General features: G+C 35.8%; 3 protein-coding genes across 4 annotated transcripts; 2 read left to right on the top strand and 1 right to left on the bottom strand.

The window, feature by feature from the left end:
* The first annotated feature begins 6,850 nt into the window (after positions 1-6,850).
* LOC116129301 (protein SEH1) lies at positions 6,851-10,204 on the top strand. The gene is made up of 8 exons (XM_031415048.1): positions 6,851-7,401; positions 7,562-7,673; positions 7,756-7,856; positions 7,958-8,035; positions 8,744-8,899; positions 9,130-9,242; positions 9,421-9,547; positions 9,820-10,204. The coding sequence occupies exons 1-8, from the start codon at positions 7,243-7,245 to the stop codon at positions 9,949-9,951; spliced, it is 978 nt and encodes a 325-aa protein (XP_031270908.1). The 5' UTR covers positions 6,851-7,242; the 3' UTR covers positions 9,952-10,204.
* A 611-nt stretch (positions 10,205-10,815) lies between these two features.
* LOC116129293 lies at positions 10,816-13,143 on the top strand. 2 transcript variants are annotated; one of them, XM_031415034.1, is made up of 4 exons: positions 10,823-11,277; positions 12,336-12,353; positions 12,464-12,671; positions 12,838-13,143. In XM_031415034.1, exons 1-3 carry the CDS (start codon positions 10,911-10,913, stop codon positions 12,649-12,651), a joined length of 573 nt encoding a protein of 190 aa, XP_031270894.1. In that variant the 5' UTR covers positions 10,823-10,910; the 3' UTR covers positions 12,652-12,671; positions 12,838-13,143. The 2 variants fall into 2 exon arrangements, with proteins under 2 accessions (XP_031270895.1, XP_031270894.1); XM_031415035.1 differs by lacking the exon at positions 12,336-12,353 and having other exon boundaries at positions 10,816-11,277.
* A 161-nt stretch (positions 13,144-13,304) lies between these two features.
* Positions 13,305-15,095, bottom strand: LOC116129291 (probable WRKY transcription factor 53). Its single transcript, XM_031415033.1, has 3 exons — positions 14,540-15,095; positions 14,317-14,445; positions 13,305-14,203 (listed from the first exon to the last, which is right to left on the bottom strand). Exons 1-3 carry the CDS (start codon positions 14,860-14,862, stop codon positions 13,564-13,566), a joined length of 1,092 nt encoding a protein of 363 aa, XP_031270893.1. The 5' UTR covers positions 14,863-15,095; the 3' UTR covers positions 13,305-13,563.
* Between the last annotated feature and the right edge of the window lie 11,861 nt (positions 15,096-26,956).

Raw genomic sequence — 26,956 nt, forward strand, 5'->3', positions numbered from 1 at the left:
AAAGGGGTTCTTGGATAGGACCAAAGGGAGGGTTCAGTGGTTCCATCTTGGGCTCTCAGGTTCAAGTACGAGCCATGTTTCAACCGGGGATTCTTGAGTCCTGTGGTGGTGGAACTCAACCCTAAGAGCATTGTCCTGGCGTGCCCAATTGCATGGCCACTCTATGCAGAACAAAAGATGAATGCGATAGTCCTCGCAGATGATCTGAAGTGGCAGAGGGTCAAAATGAATGAAAATGGATTAGTTGGGAAAGAAGATATAGCGAAGTATGCAAGGGGACTAATAAAGGAGAAGAAGGAAATCGTTAAGGAATAAGATGAGAGACTTAAGGATGCTGCCGCAGCTGTTCTGAGCCAGGAGGGTCGTCCACTAAATCACTTGCCAAACTGACACAATTATGGAAGAACCAGATTATACAGATTAACATGTGGCTTTGCTTAATTTTCTGAAAATAAATGCTTTGCTTTGGCATTAGCGTCACTTGTATATGTGTGACTATCTATTAAATGGTTGTTTAAGATCACCGAATTATTTTTGCCTATCTTTTTAACATTTTTCTCACTTGATGATGTCTCACCGCGCACCCTCCTGCAAACGAATAATGGTAGGTGAAATTTGAGGGGATGATTTCTCAAACCCTTTTCGCCGAAATAATTGATGAATTTAATGGCCACTATGGCTTTAGTTAGGAACAAACGAGTGATCATGGCTTCAAAGACCTTTAAAGACTCTGTTGTAAGCCACTAAATTGCATACCGAAAAATGGAAATCGAATGTGGAAAGCGAAGTTCATTAGTGTTCAAACTCTGTTACGTATTGTTTCCTATTTGTGATTTTCAAGACAAAAACAAAACTAGATATAAGTAATATTCCTAGTTGTGGGTCATATATGCGCAAAATAATAGACTTAAACATCTTTCTAATGACATTTTATAAGGATTTTTGCTGTTACAACTTCAAGTCACCATCAACTTTTCCGTCTAGAAAAGCAGAGAAGCTTTATGGATACAATGTAATGGGCGCATTTGGTCATATGATAAGATTTTAACCATCTTGATGAATTATTTAGAAGTTTTATGTTTAAATTCTACAGTTATTGTAAAACTGATTAGAACATATGATTATAAAAATAGAAAATTAGTGTGAAGTGTCACGGCTCCATCTTACCAGAGACACTGCCGGGAACTTATCCCACTTTTCGTGACTCTAAGAATATCTCCCCCTCTAAGGGATTTCTTTCGCTTCCCTCACCACTCGAACCCAAGACCAAGGGGCTCTTAGACTGTTGGGGTGATTTGAAAGAAAATCTTAACGATAGGGAGTGAAAGAAGAAGATAAAACATATAAATATATTATATTTTTCTTGTGATAAGAGATTGTGAAATTTATATTTATAAATAAGCTTTAAAAATAATTATATATGAATTTAGAATAATATTGTACAGTTATTCATAAAAAGCTTTATTATAATTATTTGAAAAAATGATTATAATAAAAAAGTGAACCGGACTGTAGCCTGGGTCAGTCAACGGCTAGTTTCATCACTGATTATGACCATCGTCATAGAGGAGAGTTAAAAATACCGATTTTGTGCATAGATTCGATATCCATTGTGATTATGCTTAAAAATGTAGGAATATCAAGAGATAGTACACTTCCTGGCATCGAACAATGACCAGTATAAACATTATGTTATCAATAACTATACCCATAAAATAACTTACTCTTTTACAGAATTTTTTATTTGAAGTGTTAATATAAGTCATACCATACGTGTTATCAAATTTAATAGTATGAACTACCCTTGAGTGAGCGAGTAGTTGAACAAGGACTCTTAGAGTTTATTACTCAAAGATTTAAGTTTAAATCATTCGGTTACTAATAAGGATGACAACTAGAGAGTATACCAGTCGTTAACTTAACGTTACGAAAGATTAATCGAGTTGTACTAAAATTGATTCGAACACTCTTGGTCACAAAAAATAAATAAATAAATAACATAAATAAAATATATCACTCATTATTCGGAGTATGAATTGGTCTGTTTTTTAATTGGGCTATAAATCCTTGCCACAGCCCAATAGAATAAGACTTGAAGCCCATAGCTGAGTGCAAAAATATGGGCCCCGGGTCCTCCTTATTTCCAAAATGCAAAAGGCAGTGGAATATTTTAACAGATTTTGACAATTCCGATGTTGAATATTTGTTTGACGTTTCTAATGGACTAAAATCCTATTAACTCCATCTGCCATTCTTGAAATTCGATGGAGATGTACTAATTTGATTGGCCTAAGCTTATGTTATTATTTAGGCTGCTTTTGACATTTCCTGTGTTCATATGGGTTAACCACTATCTTCCATTCTCGATCGTTGGAGTAGTCATTAGATATGGAAGCACGAATTATTTTTGGAGAAAAATCTGCCTATCACTGACAAGAACAACTTTATATGAAACAACTCCAAAGCTAAGAATCAGCATTCAGCAAGCTACTCAAGTGAAAATTTGGGATATGTGGTTTTGGTTGTGGACTGGTGGAATAGGATTAGCCTGAGTTATTAAGAGTATGTAAGTCTGTTTTTTGGGACTTGTAATTGGTGCAAGAACTTTGTTGAGTATTTTAACTCCTTCTCTCTCTCTCTCTCTCTCTCTCTTCTCTCTCCTGTATACTTTGTTTGTTTGTTTGTTTTGATGTGTGTGTAGTCTAGTAAAAAGTAAAAACCAAGTGCTGATCTAAGAAAGGTTAGGAACCAACGAAAAGGTTTGGGACCACTGAAGTCACATAAAATATTCTAGTAAAATGTTCTCTAGAAACGAACAACCAATTACAGAACAGAACAACCGGAGGGATAACGAATTAACTATAACAAGATTGAAACTCTTATAACCATAAACCTTTTCTCCACTATAATACAATATTTTCCCCTAGATGAAACTCTACAGAAGCCACATCTGATGGAAACTGCAATTCCAAAACAGAACTGCATTAACACTCCCGAGCTTCCATTGCAGTACACCAACTCTGCACAGACCGCAACTCTGCTGGAAACTGCAAAAGAAAAGCTACAGACTCTGAAATTAAATTAACCCAAAACTCCATTAAACAAGTCTTAGGGGTCCATCTCCATACAGTCAAAAAATGAAAACCCCCCACGTAAACAACCCGAACAGCCAAACATCAACCTTTCAAATCTCTTCATCCCAAACAAAACATTCATTCATTCAATTTCTTCCACTCCAGAACCCAAAGATTCAGAACTTCAAAAATAAAAAACCATCTCAGAAACGAAACCCACAGATTTTCGACGACAAATGAAAAGCACCAAAAAAAAAAAAAAAAAAAAGAGTCAAGAGTCTTACTTATCTAAGCAGGCGGCGGCAACGGAGATGCAGATTTTAGAATTGCAAATGGAGAGAGAGATATGTTAGGAAGGGCAGCAGGTGGGGAGAGTTTAGGGAATGGGATGAGAAAGAGGATAGGGTTTGGGAAAAATGGATATATATACTTAAGATAATACTGTAATTAAATATATAGTAAAAGGGTAATTAGTAAAATTGACATTAAAATTTTCAGGCCGTACCGGGCTGGGCCGGGAGAAGATATACCCATACCTGGCCCGTACCCGTGGTCGGGCTTTGAAATCAAGCCCAGGCCTAAGCCCAAGCCGTCACCTATGGGTAAAGCCCAGCCTTTCGGGCCAGGCCGAGTACAAAAATCTCGGGCCCATTGCCATCTCTACTTTAGAGTTTTTACTCAAAAGATCTTAAGTTAAATCACTTCGGTTGCTATAAGGATGACAACTAGAGAGTATACCTAGTCGTTAACTTCAAGGTTATGAAAGATTAATCGAGTTGCACTCATGTTGGTTCGAAAACCCTTGGTCACACAAAAAATAAATAAATAAATAAATAAAATAATTATCACTCATTATTCGGAGTATGAATTGGTCTGTTTCTTTAATTGGGCTATAAATCCTTGCACAGCCCAATAGAATAAGACTTGAAGCCATAGCTGAGTGCAAAAATATGGGCCCGGGTCCTCCTTATTTCCAAAATGCAAAAGGCAGTGGAATATTTTAATAGATTTTGACATTTCCGATGTTGAATATTGTTTGACGTTTCTAATGGACTAAAATCCATTAACCCATCTGCCATTCTTGAAATTTCGATGGAGATGTAGATAATTTGATTGGCCTAGCTTATGATTATTATTTAGGCTGCTTTTGACATTTCCTGTGTTCAATATGGGTTAACCATATCTTCCATTCTCGATCGTTGGATGTGTCATGGAGACGTACATATTTGACTTGCCTAAAATCATAATTTAAGATTTGAATCTCGCTGTAGTAATTAAACTTCTCAAACTTTGAATATGGACAGGCAGGTAAAGCAAGAGAATGAAAGTTGGAACTCTGAAAGGAGACAAAGACTCTTGCCTATAGTGCTTTGGGTATGTTATGCCCAATAGCAAGAACTGATAAACAAACAAAACAATCAAATCAAGAAACACAAGAAATACCACAGATATCAAACACACAGAACACGCCACAATTTACCGTGGTTCACTTATCCTTTTATGGATAAGCTACATCCACGTTGAGCACAGAAAGTATGAGCTCGCTGCAATTCGATTACCAGAAACCAGTCAAGATTACACAGACTTCACTCACCAGATTTACCCGTTTTACAACAGCACATCATTACAAGATACTCTAAGAATATCCCAACCCGAGAGAACAACACTCTCACCTGAATGATTAAACCCTAATCACTCGACTGTACTCACAATCTGGAATGAATCTGAACCCTAACACAGAGAGAATAGCCGACTCAAAGAATAACCCTAGCTCTTGTTTTTCTCTCTTTTAGAATGACTGTATCATGGCTTATATATGGTTGACTCTGTGAGTGTCCTGGCCGTCAATTGTGAACGAATCCTGTGGTCTGCATTTGCCCACACTAATACGCCTGAACGACGCCGTATTAGAGTTACTTAAACGACGCTGTTTTCAGGCTTCCACATTTAAAAGGGTACGTGTTATGTTACTTTTCCTCTTATATATATATATATATATTATATTATATATATATATATATATATATATATTATATATATATATATATATATATAATATAAGACTACTGCACTTTTGCCAATTGCTGACATCTTTAATCACAACTCATAGTTAGGTTGAAATGGCCACCATCAGTATTCTAATATTAACTACATATCATATAAACCCCCCAATGATAATTAATCTTAATATTTCTGTAAACTCTTATGTCAGCATATGTTAGTCGAAATCATATATCACATTATATTCAATATCATACATTTTCTTCGTATCATAAACTGAGATGGAGACGCAACAAGTTCAACACATGCAGCAAACACAACCAACGTAGCCATAGTGCCAACTCCTGGGATGGGTCATTTGATCCCCTGGTTGAGTTAGCTAAGCAACTCGCTTTTCATACAACTTCCTTGTCACCTATTTCCCACTGATGGCTCACCTATGAAGCCCCAAAGAAGGTGCTTCAGTTCTGCCCAACTCCATTTCCACAATCTTTCTTCCCCTGCGAATTTTGACGATTGCCTGAGGACGTTAAAATCGAAACTCGGATCTCAGCCTAGTTCGCCTATCCGCCTTACGAGAGACACTCAAGGTCTTAACTGAGTCAACTAAGCTGGCGCGCTAGTTGCTGATGTCTTTGGCACGGATGCATGGAAGTGGCTAAAGAATTCGGTATTTTGCGTTCATTTTCTTTCCTTCAAACGCCTTGTATGTCTTCGTCCTTCATTTGCCTGAGCTTGATAAAAAGGTCACTTGCGAGTTTAGGGACTTGCCCGAACCGCTCCAACTTCCGGGTGTGTCCCAATACACGGGCGTGATCTCGCGGACTCGGTACAGGACAAGAAAAGTGAGACATACAAATGGCTTCTTGGGTAGCTAAACAGTACCACCATTTTGCTGCTGGGATTATGGTTAATAGCTTTATGGATTTGGAACTGGGGGCTTTTAAGGCTTTGATGGAGGAGATCGATCAGGTTTTAGGCCTCGGTTTATCCGTGGACCGCTAATTCAGAATGCTTTTATCAATGAGGCTGAACATGAGCAATCTGATTGTTTGAAATGGTTAGAGAGCAGCCAAGTGGGTCAGTGCTATTTATTCTTTTGGGTAGGGGGGACTTTACAGGAGCAGTTAAATGGATTGGCCTTAGGACTTGAAATGGTGGGCAAAGATTCTCTGGGTTTTAGGAGCCCGCATGAGAGAGCTGCAAATGCTACATATTTTAGTGTCCAAAGCATTGAAGACCCTTTTGATTTCTTACCAAAGGGGTTCGTGGAAAGAACCAAGGGGTGGGTCTAGTGGTTTCTCTTGGGCTCCAGGTTCAAATACTGAGCATGAGTCAACGGGAGGATTCCTAAGTCACTGTGGGATGGAACTCAATCTTGGAGAGCATTGTACATGGAGTGCCTCTCATTGCATGGCCACTCTATGCAGAACAAAAGATGAATGCGGTGCAGCTCACAGATGTTGAAGGTGGCATGAGGGTGAAAGTGAATGAAAATGGCTTAGTTGGAAAGGAGATTGCAAGTGTGCAAGGGTCTAATTGGGGAGAAGAAGGAAAATTATTAAGGATAATATGAGAAAACTCAAGGGTGCTGCTGCAAATGTTTTGAGTCAGGGACGGATCATCTACTAAATCACCTTGCCCAAGTGGCGCAAATATGGAAGAATCAGAAAATAATGTGGTCGGTTACAATTACAATTGTCTTCTTGAATTTTTTTTCAATCATTTTGCAGAGTGTTTTGCTTCATAATTAACAGGACTTCAGTTCGCCATATATTATAGCAATAAGCTTCTGCTGTCATTTTGAATTTATGAAACCATTTATTGAGTGTACTTTCGAGAAACACCGAATAAAGACTACAGAGATTTGTGTTTTCTTTTCTTTTTCTTTATTTTGTTTATGATTTCTCTTTCATACAAGCGATTAGGATGATGATTAATCCGTTTTCGCACGTCTTTAAGTGATCGTCTGGTAATTAGAAATCCTTGCTATAGCCCGATACAATATTGTTTGAAGCTCGCAGTTCAGCCCAAACTCTGGGCCTCGAGTCTTGCGAAACGGCCCAGGGAGGGAAGGTTTAGGGCTTAAGGCGTTTAGCCTTTACTCTTCTGTGGTCAACCGAGAGAGAACCTCCGAGTTAGAGTTTCACGGCCGGGGTGTACGGACATGGAGAAGCCTATAGTGACCCTTGATAAAGACACAACATGCTCGTCGTGGAACTACTGTGGCCAGCGACTGGCCACTGGTTCTGTCGACGGCACGCTCTCCATCTTCGACTCACGTGACCCTGCTTCTTCATCCTTCACTTGCAGCTCCAGAACTAAGGTTAGTATTCAGTAACTCCTCAGATGGTTCTCACTGCAGCCTTGCAAATCAAATTTAGCTCCAAATTATCAATATACTATCAATTCGGAAGTCTAAACGCATTCAAATTCATTTCTAATTGACTAATTTTTACCCGAATATTACTTTATTGTTTGATTAGGTGTATGACGGCGGCATTATAAAGGTGGTTTGGGTTCCACCTGAATATGGTGACGCGATTGCTTGCATTTGTATTGATGGTAGTTTGTTGTTGTGGGAAGAGGTTGTAGAAGGTATTTTGTTCACATAATTTTCATATTTCTTTAACTTTCATGTTTGTTTGGTGTGTTAATTGGATTTTTTGTTATTATTAAGACGCACAACCTCTTCAGTGGAAGCTTTGCAAGAGCTTTAAAACCAATTCAGCTCAACTGTTAGATGTTCAATTTGGAGTCTCCTCGACTAGTTTAAAAATGGTGAGATTAAATTATCTCTTTTTTTACTGCCAAAGTGTATGTGTTCTTTTGCTGAAGAAATCTGGATTCAAAAAGTTCATTGTTTTGTGTCAACTTCGCAGGTTGCTGCATACTCGGATGGCCATGTTAGAGTCTATGAGCTCCCTGATCCCTTGGAACTGAAAAATTGGCAATTGCAGGTGATTACCATTGGCTCATATTACTTCATAGTTTTATTGTTTCAAAATTTGCTGAAACACTGATGGCTATGTTTCTATGGTAAACTGGAAATTCATAAGTGGCAACTTTTTGTTTTATTTTACAATTCTTGTTATCTTTCCTGCTGCAGTAAAACTATCTTCATCACTTGTGCAATAGAATTCTTCCTCAATGACTTTTCTTTTTTCTTTATGTCCTTATTCCCAAGCTTTTCTGTCATGAGCTTTGCTTAAATGGTCTTATTGCCTTGTATGACATTCAGATATTTGACTCCACTTTTGTTTTTCCTTTTATGTCTGTTAATGATTTTTCAAAGCTGATTTTTTTTCTCTGTTTTAAGAATTTGGAGTTGCTCAACTAATTGATATCTTTCTTGATCCAAAAGTTCACAACTTAGATTTTTTATTTATTTAATTGATTTGAGTGTCAATAGAGATATTGATGATAAATTTACTTCTGCTGCCTATGTGTTGTGCTTTATGCATAAACTGGCTCTGGAAGTGTAGCTATGGTAGAATGTTCATGCATGATAATTGCCAGCCACTTTTTCAAGCTTTTTAGTCTAGAATATGTGACATATATTGTGTCTATCTTGGTTTATCTTATTTTTCAGCATTTCATGATCTTTTATATAGTTTATTTCTCTATATTCTGTTTCTTCTTCTTATTCTTTTTTTTTTTTTTCCCAGGCCGAATTTCAGAATGTTATTGAGTCATTGGCTACATTTGCTAGAGCTTCTTGCTTGTCGGCTTCAATTTCTTGGAATCCACTAAAGGGTGAAAACCAGGAATCAAGCTTTGTTCTAGGTTTCAACTCAAATACGCCGCAACTCAATTCCTCCAAGGTGTGCTAGATTATGTATGTCTTATTGATAATTCTTGATTTCTGGTAATATTCAGGGTATGGAATGGTAATTATATCAAGGCACGTATTTTATTGCTCAAAGTTCTAGTGAACCTGATGAGATTTAATTGATGGTTGTATCTTGATGTTAGATATTGCTTTTGTTGAGTTATTCTGTATTATTTCTAATGACTAAGAATTAAGCGATCAGATTGTGATAAATTTCAACAGGTGTGGGAATTTGATCAGGCTCATAATAGATGGTTACCAGTAGCAGAGTTGGCTTCACCTGAGGATAAAGGTGATCCAGTTTATGCTGTTGCTTGGGCACCAAACATTGGCCGGTGAGTATCTGTGTGTATATCTACATATGAAAAAGGCTTCACCCCTATATTCCATGGGTCTAGTTGAATGAAAATAGCCTCAGCTATTACTGCCCCAGAAGTGCCTTTTTGTTAGAACAAAGGGAAATATGATTTGATTCCATTCATGAGATAACATTGAGCTTTAATTTTCTTGTAGGCCATATGAGGTGATAGCTGTTTCCACTCAGAAGGGCATTGCAATATGGCATGTTGGACTAAACCCTGATTTGGGTGGAAGGCTCTCAGTAGCAAAGGTTGCATCTCTCGAAGGCCATGGAGGCGAGGTATCAATTCCAACGTCTTGGATTCATTCTGACTGTTAATTATTATTATTATTATTTTTTTTTTTTATGCAAATAGACATACTTCAAATGGAACGTTTATAAATTACTATTGACATAAATATGGACCCTCTACTTAATTGATAGAGGATAGTGGAGGTTCTATGTTTTGATGGAGAGCAAGAGCTTGTATGATGTGAAAGCCTGGAATATTTTTCATTTTTATGGGAAGGAAAAAATGTTAAAATAATGAATTTCATTTTCATTGTGAGCAGGTGTGGCAGATGGAATGGGATATGAGTGGAATGACCTTGGCAACTACAGGAAGTGATGGGATGGTAAGGTTGTGGCAGTCTAACTTGAATGGTGTATGGCATGAGCAGGCTACCCTTGTGCCCACTTCTTAGCATGGAGTTTTGTTTCCCCTTTGCGTGTTTATCTTGTCTGAATATTTCACTTAATTTAAAGCAATTTCTCTTATTCCTTAGGATTGATTGAGGACTGAGTGTAAAAACCTTTTGAGGTTGAAGATATTGGGAAGATGTGTAAACTTAATAACTTTTATTCATTGCAGACCGATGTATACTTAATTTAGCAATCTCAAGTGTTGAGCTTACTAATTGGAAAAATATATATTTGCTCAAATCAGCCCATCATGGAGTCATCTGTCAATTCCTGGCTTTGGTTCGCTTTGTTTATAATCTTTCAGTTCGATGGTTATTTCTCATCTCTTTTCATCGTTTCACCAATGATACAATCTTAAACAAAAAGTCAGGTGAAATATTATCCCTAATTTTTTGGTGACAAGTTTATTCGCACCTTAATTAACTTATGGGATCCATTGAGTATTGAATATCTTACAAACCCCTTTTGAGTAATTTAAGGTCTTACAACCGTCCTACAAGCCTAGTGGTTGAAATGAGATATTATCCTACATCAGGTTTTCTACTAGTAAACGTATTTTTACCTCGAGTAATGCTATAATTATTGAAGGATGTGTACCGAATGACGTGGCACAATCTTGATGATTGATTTATTATAAGTTAATATTAATAAACAATTAGGATTTTATCACGTCATTCGGTGCATAGATTCGATGTCTAATTTTCGGTAACCCTATCATTTTCCTTTTCACCTATTGCATCTATTTGGGCCAATAATATCGAACCATGCCATTGAAAGGTACTCGAATCAAAACGCTTGGATTTAAGTTTAACCAATAGCATTTGGATTCTTTGAAGTCCTCAAACGATGCCGTTTTCTTCTTTGCCGTTTAATCCCGAAATCTGTCTTTACCCCCACATGGCCACTCTTTCAACCTTGTAATTATATAGATGGTAGATAACTACTTCCTGCAAAACAAGTCATGGCGATTACTTGTCTCCAACCTCAATGGAAAATACCCACTTCTTATAAATCTGGCACCTTTTTAGTTACTTCGTCTTTCTTGCAAACTCCACGAACAAATCCATGTGGGCTAACCAAAGATTTGAACTGCTACAGAGAGAGAAGACTCATTGTTAAGATGAGGAGAGACAATAAAGTACGTGGATGGTTACTGCCAGTTGATCCATGGGCACCCAACATTGACTCAGAGAGCATAGCTTCACAGCTCTTTGCAGCGTCTTTGTTTCCCTACCTTGGTTTCTTGTACTTCATTACTAAATCAAAGTCCGCCCCTAAGCTTACTCTTTTCGGCTTCTACTTCTTACTCGCCTTTGTTGGGGCCACCAGTAAGTTTATTCATCAACTTTCTTTCTGTTATTTCTTGATTGACATTGCAAATGGAAGTTAATTTGTTTCTTCTTATTGTATTATCATTTTATGTTTTGTGCAAGGCTTGATTTTTGTTTACCTCTTTAGGATTTGGATGATCGGAAAATTGCTGCACATTAACCTTTGAAATTTTAATAAAGTAAAACAAAACAACATTTTGACAATACCCACATGAAGACTTAGCATTAACTATTGAAGTACATTTTTCAGTAAAGTGATATTATCTAAAAATTTGTCGAAATTGTGAATGGAACTACGAGAAAATATGGGCTTTATGCTCAAATGCATGAATATTGTAGCTTGCTTGTAACCAATATTAAGAGTTATGACTAGGAAACTCTTTTGTCTAAGTGAAGCTGTTGAGTAGCAACGGTATCTTCTTTTTAGCTCTCACATATTGAGTGCAGGTATGTTTTAATCCCAAACTATGTGATGCAAAGGCTGTTAATCAATACTGGGGCTATGGGGTTCTTGTGTGTGATAGACTGTGGGGTTCATTACCAGTCTTTATGAATCTGAAATTATCGTTATGGCCATTATTTTTTTAATGTTAAAATTGTGTGTTTCTCAGATGAATTTCTTTTCTTATATCTATATGACTTTGTTGCCGCACTTTAGTTATTTTACCTTGTTTCTTTCTATCCCTGCTTTCTGGTAGTTGTTGACAATTCCTTTAGAGTTGATCATGGAGTTGGTCAGATATAGCCTCAAACTTTCCTGGTTAGAGAGGGGAAAAAAATTAATGGAATCCAACTTTGCTAGTACATATTAAGATAGTTCTCTCCTCTTCATCATAGAAATTTCTAAAAAGAACTTTGTTTTGGTTCAGTGTTGTATAATTCTGAGTGACTAACAAATGCTTCTTGTTGTGTGAAGTTTTTCCCTTGGCTAACAAGATATTCTATTGCAAATTTTTCCTGCTGTTCGCAATTGTAAATTGCTGTCAGAAGCTCTGTTCCAACTCTAATAATTTCTTTCATTTTTGGTATCTGACACCCTCATCCCTTTTGAGCAGTCCCAGCTGGGATTTATGGTAACTTCTCAACATTGAGCAAAATTTACTCTTAACTCATATTCATCTGCATAGATAGAGATGCCCGATCGTGGTTTCTGGATTATGACTATTCTTCATGCTTGATACAGCAAAGGTGCACTATGGAACTTCCTTGTCTAATGTTGACTGGTTACATGGTGGGGCTGAGTCGCTTCTTACTTTCACCAATATATTCATTGTGTTGGGGTTGAGGCAAGCTCTTAGGAGAGCTGGAGATTCAGAACAAAGCAAACAAAATGTTGATCCACAGATCAAAGAGGAAAAACCTTCCATCTAGATACACGTTCTTCTGGACAGGTTTATAACTTTTTTTCTTTACATATTCACCACCTTATTTTAATACTACATGCCCTTCTATGTTCTGTTGGATTATTCTACTTTTCTTTTCTATATTCTCACTTAACATGGATCTCTTCATCCCTGGTACATGCTCAAGTTACTCATGTTTGTGCTCTGTTTTCAGGAATTGTTACCCTTGCTTGCATTCTAGCACATCGTTGACTATCTCTGTTTACTGCAGAGAACTTTCTTATTATCTCATATTGTACAATTCTCTCTATCTAAAATGATTTGTTTTGGTGGAGAATTACATTTATAATTCCTTTTTCTTCTGTCATTTTCTCTGCCAAATATAAGTAGTTTCTATAATTCTTTAGGAGTGATAATCTCTCTTCAATCTATGTCCAGCAAATTGCAGATGTTTTTTGGTTCTGACTTTCATGGGAAGTGTATTGAACATCTTTTGCAAATTAAATTGATGTATATGTTCTGTCTCTGCATTCTCATTACCATGTAATGCGTTCTACTAGAGTTGCTTGTATTTGATGCTTAAAAACTTCTTCTTGTGTAATTTCTTTGTACCTTGAAATAAGCATGGCCTAATCTGTATGAATCCCTTGCACATGTTTCGCGTACTGCCACAGCATTTGCTAAAAGCGACCAAGCATTTCTATATTGAATTTATTACAATTACTCTTCAATCTTCATAAACAAACTGGAAAAGTTACAGGTACGATAAGTAACTAGTCCCTATTTCTAAGCCAACCTGAAACAAGGCTCTTATGCTCCTAAAATGGCTCTCCCCCTATTATGATACAAGCTAAGAGAGGCAGGCGCACCAAATCTTAAGTAAGATGCACACCAAATTCCAGTTATTTCTTTGTTCTTATCATTTTACATTGAACTAGTGCTAAAAGGAGAACCCTGCGTTGCCAAATGGGAAGTTTGGATCAATATCTGCTGGATCAAGTGAGAAATCCAAGTTCAAAATTGGAGAAGTGGCAGCTGAGTTGTTAGCCGATAATAGCTCTGTGAGATCAGATTCTGAACGCGGCATATTATGAACATCTCCGAAGTTGTTCATCTGGCTTGGCGAAATTAAGAAATAGTTTGAATCACCAGTGGCGTGAGAGCCGAACGATGAAGAGAAACCACCCAAGAAATTGTTTTCATCAAGCATTGGAGGGGGATAGCAAGGAGTCTCACTCTTGCATCCGTATGAGGTTGAAGGAAAAGAGAAAGGACATGCTATCTCTTTATTTTCCAAGCCATTGTTATTGATGCTTAGTCCTTCTCTCAAGTTAAAGAGTATTCCTTGTGACTGTTGTTGAGCACGATTATTATTATTATTATTATTATTGTTATTATTGCGGATTAGTTTCTGTTCTTTTTTCTCTGGTGAAGCTGGTTGTGTAACTGAGTTGCCATGCGAACAAGTGTGTGTTCCTCTGTATGTAATCTCAAATATGGTGGGGTCTTCATCTGATCTTTGAACTTGCTTTGTAGCCCAACAGTTCTGTGTATTCCGGTAAGTGCATCTGTAATAGCTTCTGCAAATTATAAAAATAAATAACAGAATTAGATTTCTGATAAAGTAAAAGGTAAATTCATTGAGCTCTCATTACTTTTCATTAGGATAAGAGAAATCAAAGACATTTATTACCTCGGATATCTGGCTCCAAGGATATCTTTCTGGCCGTATTTTCTCCAGCTGTAGCCATCTTCGTGGGGTCCTTCGAGTCCACTCTCAAAGCTAACTCTCACTTTATCTGTCCACCTAGGCGTCGTCTTTCTGCAAACAAATATCGAAAACATATCCAATAAGCCAAAGCTTTTAGAGCCATATTATAAGACTAATTACCACTTAATTTGGAATAAAAAATTACCTCTTTTTTAAGCTATCTGGTTGATCTTGATTATCCTTAAAAGTCCCATCAAGATCGTCGCTCTGTGGACTTCCATTGATGGATATTGGAGACTCTGGCACAGCCGTTATTGCTCCGGCAGTCGGAGTTTGTCCAGTTGGACCATTCCATTTGAGAATCAAAAGTGCTTTCTCGTATGAAGTTAATATCTTCCGGACTAACTCTTCATTTGTTTCAGTCGAAGCTGTTGTACCCAAATGTACTCTCAACTGTTTCGCCAATTCCATCCCTTCAATTAGCTCATTTGTCAGTGTCTTCTGCTCCCAGCTGAACCCGTTCTCCATTTTTAATCACTTTCTGAAGAGGGATCACAACCAACGAATTGTTTTATTTTAGCTCGTTATCGAGAAGCAAAGTAACACTTCTGACAAAAGAGCAGAAGTAGAAACCAAAACGGCAACCAAATGACCAGAATGTTGAAGAGTAAGAAGAAGCTACGATCATGAAATAAGCCAAGCCTGGAAGTTGAACTCTTTGGAGAAAGTAGTTAAAGCTGTTGGTTTTGAAGAGCAAATTTGAAGCTTTTGGTATTTAAAGGAACTAATGAATTGTAGAAAGTTTGAAGTTTGACTGAAGAAAACGAGTTTTTCAGCATAGACTGGTCTTTGGTCAGAAGAAGTGAAGAGTGATACTCATAGAGTGTGGAGGTTCAAATGTTGACCGATTCTTCCTTCATTAATACTTTGTTTAAAGCCCTCTTTTAGTCATGGCCCTATCTCTTGATCTTGATTTGCTCTTAATGTGATGATTGAGATTAAGAATAATTTATTAAAAATTAATAACAAAGTCAGACTTAGACCAAGAAATTTCAAATCTTATAACGTGTTTCATACTCTGTAATATCCTCTAAAATATCTAACTTTGATTGCCCATGTGGCTCATAACTTTTAGTTGTTTTGGGAAGTAAGACCTAGTCAAATAAGTGCTTAATTATTAAGCACTTGAGGAATAAGTGATTAGTGAGTGAATATACTAATTCTAAGACCCAATAAAATAATTTCTTAAATGGGTTCTCTTCAATTTGGCAAAAGAGTTAGTAATTGACTGCGTTGATAAAGTAACAATAAAAAATATATAAAAACTAACCATAATATTATTTTGAAATTTAAACCTATTATTGGATAGCTCAAATGATAAGACGAGCGTTAGAATGGGTGGTTAAAACATATAGTTTTAGATTTAAATCCTCTTAACTATCAATATTTAAGTAGGTGATCATGACAGTTAATCAAAGAATATGTAAGCCGACCTCTTTAAAAGAAAAAAAAAAAAAAAAGATTTAAGGAGGTGATACTGTACGTGCAAGCTGCCGGAGGCTTTGTTTTCAGAAAAAAACAAAAAATATTGTCTTGGGTAGTAACAATATTATAAGAAAATCATAGACCCAATTAGAGAAATAATATTGGTCAAAATATAAAATAGTTGAAAGACCCATTCAAACTCTAGAAAGCAAATATGAATCCAAAAGATAGTAAAAGAGTCAACAAAAAATTGATAAGGCTTGCAAGATTAGAATTCCATTTTGCATTGGCCAGCAGATATAATAACCGCGTTTTTGTGGAAAAAACGACGGGGTTCTGTTTGTTTGAGCAGTAGAGTCACCAGTCACCGTTTGCCATTGTGGATTGAGTCTTGACCACGCTCCAGGAGTTATCATGTTAAGAAATTGACCAGAAGCATGTTATTTAGCTCTGGATTATTCTGAAATTGGGACTCTTTTTTTTTTTTTTTTTTTTAATCGGACTGTCCGAACCAATTTGTATACACTTCAACTAATCTTCGAGATTCATTGAATATCTAGATGACTAAATTCTTACTATCCAGTCACAAGATTATTTGTTATCTAAAATTGGATTTGATGGCACATTAACTATTTTGTTATCACCTATCCTAATTTATTAGTTAAATAAATGACCAGTTTAAAGTATTGATTATACTTGATTTATACAAATAATATGCTTTTTTTTTTTTCAAAATTATGAAATAATGTATAAAAATTGTAAAGTTAAATAAAAAATATATAAAAGAGGAAGTGTAAATAGTAATTTTCAGGAACCCCACTGTATTCATAAATATCTGCCCCCACTTTTTAACAAGTTGTGGGGGTTTCAAGCCCACGGCTCCTTCAGCACGGCCTTTAGGTCTCGCTTTTATCACAAGTTTTTGGGCCTGAGCTGCTTCATGTGTAAATTAAGGTGAAGACAAGAGGTGCCTCTAAAGCCTTTAAATCAAGATGGGCAATAGGTGATTCGAACCTTGAAGTCAATTAAGAGTCCAACAGAATAGCTGGGTTTAAACCTGGACATGCCGCTAAGATGTCCGATAGCAGTAATCGTCAACTAAGCTAGTCATCGCCTGGTTAATCCATATAGTAAGATTCAACTTAAATACTTCAAACTATATTACTTTTTTTTTTTTTTTTGATAAACCTGGTAATTGCCTCTCTCATGACTTGAACACAAGACCCTTGAGTATAACTAATCTCAGTAGGTTTATCATTCGACCATAAGGAAAGAGTTAACTATTTTAGTTTTACGAGATAATTAAAATGATTATTTATATATATGCAGCCAATTATCTTATAAATGACTTGAGACTGTTTCAATAAAACCAAAACTTCAAGTATAGATACTTGCTAATTCAAACCTCTGATAATCATGAAATATGGATAAATGTATTAAGAATTATGTTAACCACGTCCGCTAAATAGAAACATTAAACTAAAACCCCATACAAAATGAGCATCTAGAAAGAAAAAGGTCATATACAAATAATGAAGAACCATAAGACCGAATTACCTGGGATGTCTATGGTCATAAAAAATTACAGAGCCAACCATTAATAGTAATAGAACTCTGTGCAAAGTTTTCTCATGTGATATGAGTTATCGCCCTTTGATCACTTATATTACCCCAAACATCTTACTACATTTTTCAACTAAAATGGAATATTATTATCGAAATGGAATTGTACATCGGAGTAGTCCTAGGACGACATGGTCCCAAACTTTCATTTGATGTCAACGGTATGGTATAATAAACTCTCACTAGATTTCTTTAAATCCATATTTTAAAAGTATACTCTTTTTGTTCTATTATTGATTCTTCCTTGACCATCTCATTCCATTTATTGTTAAAAATTCTATATAATAATTTTAAATTTATTTCGAATTTTTTTAAGAAAATTCAACCCCTGTTGTTTAACTTTTTAAAACTCTATTCTATTATCTAATTTAAAGTAAACAGTAAAAAACATGTTTGTTTTAATATTGACGGAATTCAATTCAAAATTCAATCATATTCTATTAAACTCAAAACATTTAATAATTATTTTTCACAATAAAAGTTTATAAATTAACAAAAACACCCTCACCCACCCAAGCCACTGTCGGCCTACCAACAACCACCGCCGACTGCCCGTCGTCGCCGTAGGCCATCACCGGCCGCCAGTGCTAGAATGACGCACGATCGATCGGATCTGACCGATCATGCGCTGATCTGACCGTTTTTATGGATTTAGCCGGAAACGGCCAAATCTACATCTAGATCTATCTGGTCGTTGATGACAACCACATCTTTGCTATCATTGACGGCCAGATTCTACATTCTAGTCATAGATCTAGCTGTTTCCCGTCAGATACAGTGATACACGATGGATCTGGCCAAAAAATGCTAGATCGACGCACGACCGGCCAGATCCAACCGGTCGTGAGCCATTCTGATGACTGCTAGCCACTGTTTGGCGGTGGTGGTCAACTGTCGACAGTTGATTAGGTGGGTGGGGGTGTTTTTGTTAATTTATAAACTTTTATTTTGAGAGATATTTAGCTAAATTAACAAATATAAGGGGTTAAAAAATAATCTAAATATTTTCAGAAAATGTTTTCAAAAAATGTACTAAACAAATTCTCAAAATCTTATCCTATTTGGTTTAATAATATCTTATCCTATTCAGAATAGTTTTTCAGAATATCATATTTCAAATCATGGTTATTACTATTTTATGATACGCAATACGTATCCTACGATACGATTTGATACGGATTGTCAACAATACGTATCAGAGAATGTATTATAAACCTTTCGATGCATTGATATGTATTCTACAATACGATACATATTGGTTTATATTCTTAAAATATCGATACAAACCGATATAACTTTATTGATTTGGACATTTTTACATGGAATCCTCTCACCTTTTAATAATCAGTTAAAAGTAACCATTTGGGTATTTGCCGTTAAACAAATTGCATTACGGTCAAATTAATGTTGCCCAAATCTTTTTAAACTTTAGATTATAGCATGCCTGGATGAATCTATGATATTATTGGAATGCTGAATCTTTAGAATTAGATGAGACCCATCTTTTAGTAATAATTTATTATAAGACCATCTTTGTTGAATACAACCTGAGGCAATTAAATAATATAATATTAGAATACGAGGTAATTCCTAGTTGCATTTTTTTTTATGGATAACAAATCTAATAAACCTCTTGTATATGAATTTTGATTTGTTTTCTTTATGTTTATGCTTTTTCATTTGTTTTTTTACAGCCTCTTTTGGTCCATTAGATTAAGACTGAGATTTAAATCATGAGAAATAAGAAGGAAAAATTAGATGATATTACGTGGGAGCATTGTAAAAAAGTGAATGAGAAAAATAGATTGCATCTTACATGTACCATATTAGGGTGGTGTAATCCAATGAAAAATCATCTTGATGAAACCCATATCCAAGTTGAGCCATATAGCCAATAATTTTGTGATTAATTTTTACTATGTAATATCATAATTTAAAGTCAATTATGTCACAAAATTCGTTAATTAATCTTAGAGATAATATTAATTTTTAAAATTTTTAATTTATTATTATTATTATTTTTTAAAAAGGTTTATCCTACAATACGATACAATACGCGATACAAGATTTAAAAAATTAGATTTTTGGTATATAATAAAATTTATTCAAATAATGTACAAAAACATGTCCACAATATATAAATATGTAGGGAACTGTATTTGAGTATACACAGAAGAATACAATACAAATGTGAGAAAAATTACATAATCGAGACAATTAAGGAAGATTGAATCAATTTACGGGTCTAACATATTGATATCTTAAAGATCTTGTCATCATTCACATAACCTTGGTCAACGTATAATCTTTGCATCTTTTGAATATGGCAAAAGAAACGGTTAGAAGTCATTTCCTTAACACCAACACGAGCACGTTACAATCGTATTGCATGTGTTATCATCGTTTTTTATTTACTTTTTTTCCCAAGTCTATTTTTTATTTACACATTATTTATAAAGCTCTAGTATTGTGTGGTGATCAGGCAATTCAACACCCTCGTCAAATCCCAACCGATTCCGCGATTATCACGATTTTGTTTTGAGTTACATTGGGATCGTGAAACATTAAGTGCGGTTAAGCATTTGATATGTTTTTTTGGAAATAAATGGAGGGAAATTAGGAAGCCGTGGCCCAGTTAATAATACTTGAATTATGTAAAGCAGAACCCAGCGAGAGTGTCCACTTTATTCAGTCTTCCAAATAAGAAACTTAATTGTTCACATAAGGAACAATTACAAAATGAAAAATCAATTTGTTGATGGATGATTTTGACACCAACGATTCACACATGTAAAGTATTAAGGTATTCTTAAATATTACATGTGAATGATTGTGAGATAGTTAATCATAATACAGAAACATAAATAATAGATTAACAAGAGAGATTTTTATAATAATTCAAATGCTTAAAGCGAATACTATATCCACTGTTATTTTATTATTCTCTGACTATTTTTTTGATATTATCTATAAGACGTATAAAAATGGAGAAATACTTTATTTACAAAAAAAATAATGGTTGAAGCTCTCATTTGTGTCCATCTCTCATATGTCCAACCTTCTCTTTCGTGAAGAGATGTGCCTATTTATACCTTTAAGGTCAATATAATGAGTATTTTTGTAAATTATTTTAACACGTGAGAACCACTTCTTACTCCTTAATCCTTATCTTAAAATGAATATGATTGATATAAAATATCTCTTTTGAGGCTGTTTGAGTTTTGACAGCTAATACCACTTTGTCTTTGAGTACTTGTTAAGTTCTAATTAGTGGTGTTAATAGTGTTGACATCAGTGTGTATTTTTGGCACAACGCAATTAAAAAATACAATGGTTTAAAACCCAGCCCGACTCGGCCGGTTCGACCGAGACCCGGGGCTTTTACCGATCCAGACATTCTTTAAACCTATTTATGCCATTTAACCCAGATTGGCCCGGGGTTAAACCGGGTGAACAGTAATAATCCACCGGTTCAACCGGTCCAGCATCAAAACCGGGTCACTAAAAATGTGAAAACCCGTAAAAATTTTGGTTCTTGTAACTGGGTCTTCCAAAGTTCAAAGTTCAATTCAACCCGTAAAAATGAAATCTACATCAATGATTCTCTTAAATGCGAGCAGGAGGGAGCTGGTGGTTCTTGAAATCGTTGATTTGGTCGATTTCTTAACACCGGTAAGACCAAAACATTTGGAGCTGATTTTTCTGTTATTGAAGGAGGTGGTGAAAACTGAAAAGGCGCAACGACAACAGTAGCAGCGAGAAAGGAGGTTGGGGCTGTGGGCATGAGGAGGATTGACTTTGGTGGGTGCTCCATTGGATTTTGATTATGATTAAGATTTTTGATGATGATGAATTGATGATCGTGGTTTGGTGATTGAAATGTGGAAAGATGTGAGTTTGTTTGATCGGATGTGGGAGACGTGATTGCAGGGGTGGAGATGAATGAAGAAATGGATGTTGGGATTTTGTTTGGGAGAAAGAAGATAAGAAGAAATGGATGATTGCGATCTTGTTTGGGAGAAAGAGGATGGGATAAGGATAAGGATAAGAGATCAGATTTTTTAGATTCTCTTTATGTTTTCCAATTCACTTTTAATTTAATTAATTCATTTGTTTGTTCATTATTTTGAATTAAGTGTAAGGTAGTTTTTCTTTTTCTAAAATCGTATTTAATTCAGTTTAATTTTTTTTTTTAATTATGTAATGTCAGAATGATAACATCACCAATCTAATCCATCGGTTGAGCCGATTAATCTGAGACCCAAGTCTTTGACCAAGTCAAAGCTTAGGTCGGGTCTTAAAACATTGAGAAAATATGAATATGATAATCACAAGCAATGAACTAGCTAGCAGAAGATCGAAGGTGATAATTAAGAATTATATTATATATATTCCAACAAAAACATAAATGTGGGAGGAAATTAATTATGAATTATTTTCGGCCAAGGCCAAAGCCTTCTGCTGCTCCTTTCTTTTCTCAGCAAATACTTGGCTATGTCTCATAATCCAAAACCTCTCTATTTCATATGCTGTTCGCCCTGGTAGCCGTCCAGCTATCAAATCCCACCTGTACTTGAAACCGTACATATGAATTAATTAAGTTTCTTATTTACTTGATTTTGACAATACAAAAATAGAGTTCGTAAACACGTTTTGATTCAAGAAAAGGGTGAAAATTTTATATGGTTGGTGGCAACTAGTAATACCTATCCCTGAAGTACACATATACTACCCTCCACACACATGCATAGAACCAAATTTTGAAACAGGAAAAAATATGGTGTGGCAAACCACTTAAGAGAATCGGTCAAGCTCAGGACAGGACTTTAAGATGGCAGTGCTTTTAAGGCAAGGTCCTTTGCTTAATTGTTTGCCATCGCCATATAAATGGCAATGCATGCGTGTCAGCCGGTTTTCTTTTTCCATTTTTAAAACCCTTTTCTCCAGAAAAATTAATTTGCTAACTAAGAAGACATGGCCTAGAAAATGCTTATAATGGTGAGAATATTTTAAATGCATGTATGTTTCATCTGTTCTTCTTTCATTTCTGCAATTTTTTTGGCCTAAGATCACAAGAAGTAATTTGATTTGCTGAAAAGGCATACCCTAGCTAAAAAATCATATGTTTAACATACAGAGAAGAATCATTACTTTCTTGTGTTGAGATTGTGGAGCCAAATTCAATCCAAATTAGAATTGGATTAGGACATGGGTTTTTCTAATTTGTGTTTAAGTAGAATTGTTTTCTTTTAGGAATACAATTGAAAATAAGATTATAATTGTATTAGGAATTAAAATATAATTCCAATTAGGATATGAGATTTGAGTCCTATTAGGAATTGTGTCTCATGTATTACCTATAAAAAAGGGGTTAAGCTCTAGAGTTAGAGATCGAAAATTGAATAGAAGGCAAAACCACAATTAGAGAGTGAGAGCCACCAAATAGGGTTTAGTGAGTGAGCCAATTTGTGAGAGATTCTTGTAATTTTTTTTTGTTCTTCATAGTGAAATTCCGCAGCGGCAAAGCGGACGTAGCTCTCATATGGAGATTGAACCACTATAAATCTTGTGTTTGTGTGTGTGGTTATTTTGTGTCATTTGTTCGAACTATTTTTCGCTTTCAGGGATTTAGGATTTGCTAGTATCTAACTAAATCCCCCCAACAACTGGTATCAGCGCAAGGTTCAAGGAAGAAAGCAATGATTGGAGAAGAAGGAGGATCTACACCTGGGATCAATAAGTTTGATAGAATAGATTATGCGTTTTGGAAGATGTAGATTGAAGATCATCTGTATGACATAAAATTACATCTACCTCTCCTAGGAGCAAAACCCGAAAAGATGTCAGATGAAGATTGGGCACTCCTTGATAGACAAGTATTAGGAGTCATTCGGTTGACATTGACCAAGAACGTGACAAGTAACGCGGCGAAGGAGACAACCACAACAGGGTTGATAAAGATCTTGTCTGATATGTATGAGAAGCCTTCTGCGAATAACAAGATACATCTTATGAAAAAATTATTTAATCTTAAGATGAGAGAATGTGCTTTCGTGACAGAACATATGAATGATTTTAATATAATTATTAATCAACTGTCATCTATAAAAATTGATTTTAATGAAGAAGTTCGTGCCCTAATTCTTATGGCCTCCCCACCAAATAATTGGGAGCGTATGAGAGCAGCAATTAGTAATTCAACAGGTAATGCGAAATTAAAGCTCACAGATGTTAGAGACAAAATTCTTGCTGAGGAGGTTCGCAGGAAAGATTCGGGTGAGATAACATCTAATGCTTTAATCCTTTGAATGTTGAAACAAGAGGCATGGGCTACGATAGAAATTCAAACCAAGGTAGGGAAAGATCAAAATCAAGAAACGGAAGAAGCAAGTCCAAGTTTGGAAAAAAAAGTTGAGTGCTGGAGTTGTGGTAACAAAAGTCACATACAAAGGAATTGCAAAGCACTAAAGAAAGAGGAGAACAACGATAATGACGTAGCGAATGCCGTAACTGAGGAGGTACAAGATGTTTTACTTTTATCTGTTGATAATTCTATTGACTCTTGTGTTTTAAATTCAAGAGTTTTATTTCATACCATTGCACACCGTGAAATTCTAAAAAATTATGTGGCTGGAAATCATGGAAAGGTATACCTGGCAAATGAAGCACCTTTGGATATTGTAGGTATGGGTGATGTTAGGTTGAAGATGGCAAACAGATATGTGTGAAAAATCTAGAAAGTAAGCCATGTACCAAAATTGATGCGCAATCTAATATCAGTTGGGTAACTTGACGATGAAGAGCATAGTGTGTCATTTATAGGTAGTGTATGGAAAGTTACTAGAAGAGCCATGGTGGTTGCTCGTGGGAATAAAACTGGAACTCTTTACATGACTTCTAGTTATGGAGATTCAGTTGTAGTCATAGATGCTAGTGTTACCTCGAGTTTTTGGCATTGTAGACTTGGGCATATGAGCGTGAAAGGAATGAAGGAGCTTTAATCAAATGGAAAACTACCTAAGTTGAAGTTGATTGATCACGGTTTGTGTGAAGGTTGCATCTTTGGCAAACAGAGAAGAGTAAGTTTTTCCAAAGTAGCAAGAGAACCAAAGGCAAAGAAGTTGGAGTTGGTTCATATAAACGTGTGGGGACCCGCTCCTGTGTCATCCCTTGGAGGCTCAAAGTACTATATGACGTCATTGATGATGTGAGCAGAAAGGTATGAGTTTATTTTTTGAAAAATAAATATGATGTTTTTGATACTTTTAAAAAGTGGGGAGCCATGGTTGAAAATGAGACAAACCTAAGGGTGAAGTGCTTGTGATCCGATAATAGGGGAGAGTACATTGATCAAGGGTTCATAGAATATTGTGCCAATAATGGGATCAAGATGAAAAAGACCATTCCTGCAACTCCTCAACAGAATGGTGTCGCCGAAAGGATGAACATAACCCTAAATGAGCGTGCAAGAAGCATGAGATTGCATGCTAGACTACCACAAACGTTTTGAGCTGATGCAATTAATACTTCAACCTACTTGCTCAACAGAGGACCCTTTGTACCGCTAAATTGCAAGATCCTAGAAGAAGTTTGGAGCGGCAAAGAGGAAAATTATTCTTTCTTAAGAGTGTTTGATTGTTTAGCATATCTTCACATTTACTCTACTCTTAGAAGTAAGCTTGATGTTAAATCTAATAAATATTTTTTCATTGGTTATGGTGACGCCGAGTTTGGTTATCGTTTCTGGGATGACCAAAACCGCAAGATTATAAGGAGCATAGACATCATATTCAATGAAGAAATGATGTACAAAGATAGGTTCAACATGAAGTTAGAAAAATCCAAGCATTGAAGTGAAGAAGCAAGAGGTAGTTCCTTTGAAAGACTTCCCAATTAATGACATGCAAGACAATAACCAAGAAGATCAAGATAATATAGCTTAAGAAGTTGAACCACAAACACCCGTGTTTGAACCTAGAAGATCTTCCAAGACTATAAGACCACCATAGAGGTATTCCCCTTCTTTGCACTATATTTTATTAACTGATGGTGGTGAACCAGAGTGTTACGAGGAAGTAATGCAAGTTGATGACTCAATCAAGTGGGAGCTAGTTATGAAGGATGAGATGGACTCATTATTAACAAATCAAACCTGACAGTTGACAAAGTTACCACAAAGGAAGAAGGCATTGCAAAACAAATGGGTTTATTGGATGAAAGATAAACATGATGGCAGCAAATGATATAAAGCAAGACTGGTCGTGAAAGGATTTCAACAAAAAGAAGGCATTGACTACACTGAAATTTTCTCTCCAATTGTCAAGTTGATTACAATAAGAACAGTACTTGGGTTAGTGGCAAAAGAAGACCTTCATCTTGAGCAGTTAGATGTAAAGACGGTGTTTCTTTATGGAGAACTAGATGAAGAAATTTATATGCAGCAGCCACAGGATTTTAAAGTACAAGGAAATGAGAGAATGGTGTGTAAACTTCAAAAGAGTCTATATGGGCTAAAACAAGCGCCTAGACAGTGGTACAAGAAGTTTGATGGGTTCATGTGTAGTAACGGTTTCCTAAGATGCCAAGCAGACCATTGTTGTTATTTCAAGAAACTTGGTAACTCCTATATCATCCTATTATTTTATGTAGATGATATGTTGATTGCAGGAGCTTGTGAACAGGAAATAGACGAGTTAAAAAGGCAATTGTCAAAGGAGTTTGCTATGAAGGATTTGGGAGCTACAAAACAAATCCTTGATATGAGGATTACCAGACACAGAGTCAAAGGTTTCTTGAAGCTGTCACTAGAGGTGGAACTTTTGGGCCGGGTTAGGCGGGTCAACCTTAACCCGGTAGCAACCCCCGGGCGGGCCGGGTTGCACAATGGCAACCCGCAACCCGATAGATTACTGTTTTGTCTCCTTTGCAAGAGACCCGGCAACCCGCCGGGTTGGCTGTTGCAACCCGGCGGGTTGTAACAGCTAACAATAGCCAACCTGGTGGGTTGGCCGAAAAAAATAATAAAAAATAATAAAAAATTTTATTTTATTTTACAAATTACCCCTTTATCCTTGAAATATAGCCGTTTTATAGCCGTTGGAGGGGTCTTTTTCTTTCCCATTTTTTCCTATAAATTGGCCCTAAACTCTCACATTTTTCTCACAACTCAAATTCTCTCATTCTCTCATATTCTCTAATCTCTAATCTCTCAATTATTCATTTATTAGTTTTTGCAATTTGCTCGTATTTTAATTTTTATTAGTTTTTGCATTTTTTAATTCATATTTCCAATTTCCATATTCCAATTCTCTTTCTTTAATTTTTATTTCTTCTACATCAATTTTTTTTTTCAACTACAATAGATAGATATTTCTCTCCCATCAATTACAATGATGACGGAAACTACTATCCTAGTCCTAGTCCCGCTGATTTTACTAACTCCCATTCTCAGAATCCGATACACCTCAAACGAGGCAATAATTATTGTAATTTCTTATTTTATTTTTTAATAAAT

Source organism: Pistacia vera, unplaced genomic scaffold (genome assembly GCF_008641045.1).
Source record: "Pistacia vera cultivar Batoury unplaced genomic scaffold, PisVer_v2 Contig210, whole genome shotgun sequence".
NCBI lineage: Eukaryota > Viridiplantae > Streptophyta > Magnoliopsida > Sapindales > Anacardiaceae > Pistacia > Pistacia vera.

Coding starts and splice junctions, on each gene's coding strand:
- LOC116129301 (XM_031415048.1), top strand. CDS start 7,243: ATGGAGAAGCCTATAGTGACCCTTGATAAAGACACAACATGCTCGTCG. Junction 8,036..8,743: donor TGAAAAATTGGCAATTGCAG/GTGATTACCATT, acceptor TTTTTTTCCCAG/GCCGAATTTCAGAATGTTAT. Junction 8,900..9,129: donor CGCAACTCAATTCCTCCAAG/GTGTGCTAGATT, acceptor AAATTTCAACAG/GTGTGGGAATTTGATCAGGC.
- LOC116129291 (XM_031415033.1), bottom strand. CDS start 14,862: ATGGAGAACGGGTTCAGCTGGGAGCAGAAGACACTGACAAATGAGCTA. Junction 14,446..14,539: donor CCAGATAGCTTAAAAAAGAG/GTAATTTTTTAT, acceptor ATTTGTTTGCAG/AAAGACGACGCCTAGGTGGA. Junction 14,204..14,316: donor CTTGGAGCCAGATATCCGAG/GTAATAAATGTC, acceptor TATAATTTGCAG/AAGCTATTACAGATGCACTT.
- LOC116129293 (XM_031415034.1), top strand. CDS start 10,911: ATGGCGATTACTTGTCTCCAACCTCAATGGAAAATACCCACTTCTTAT.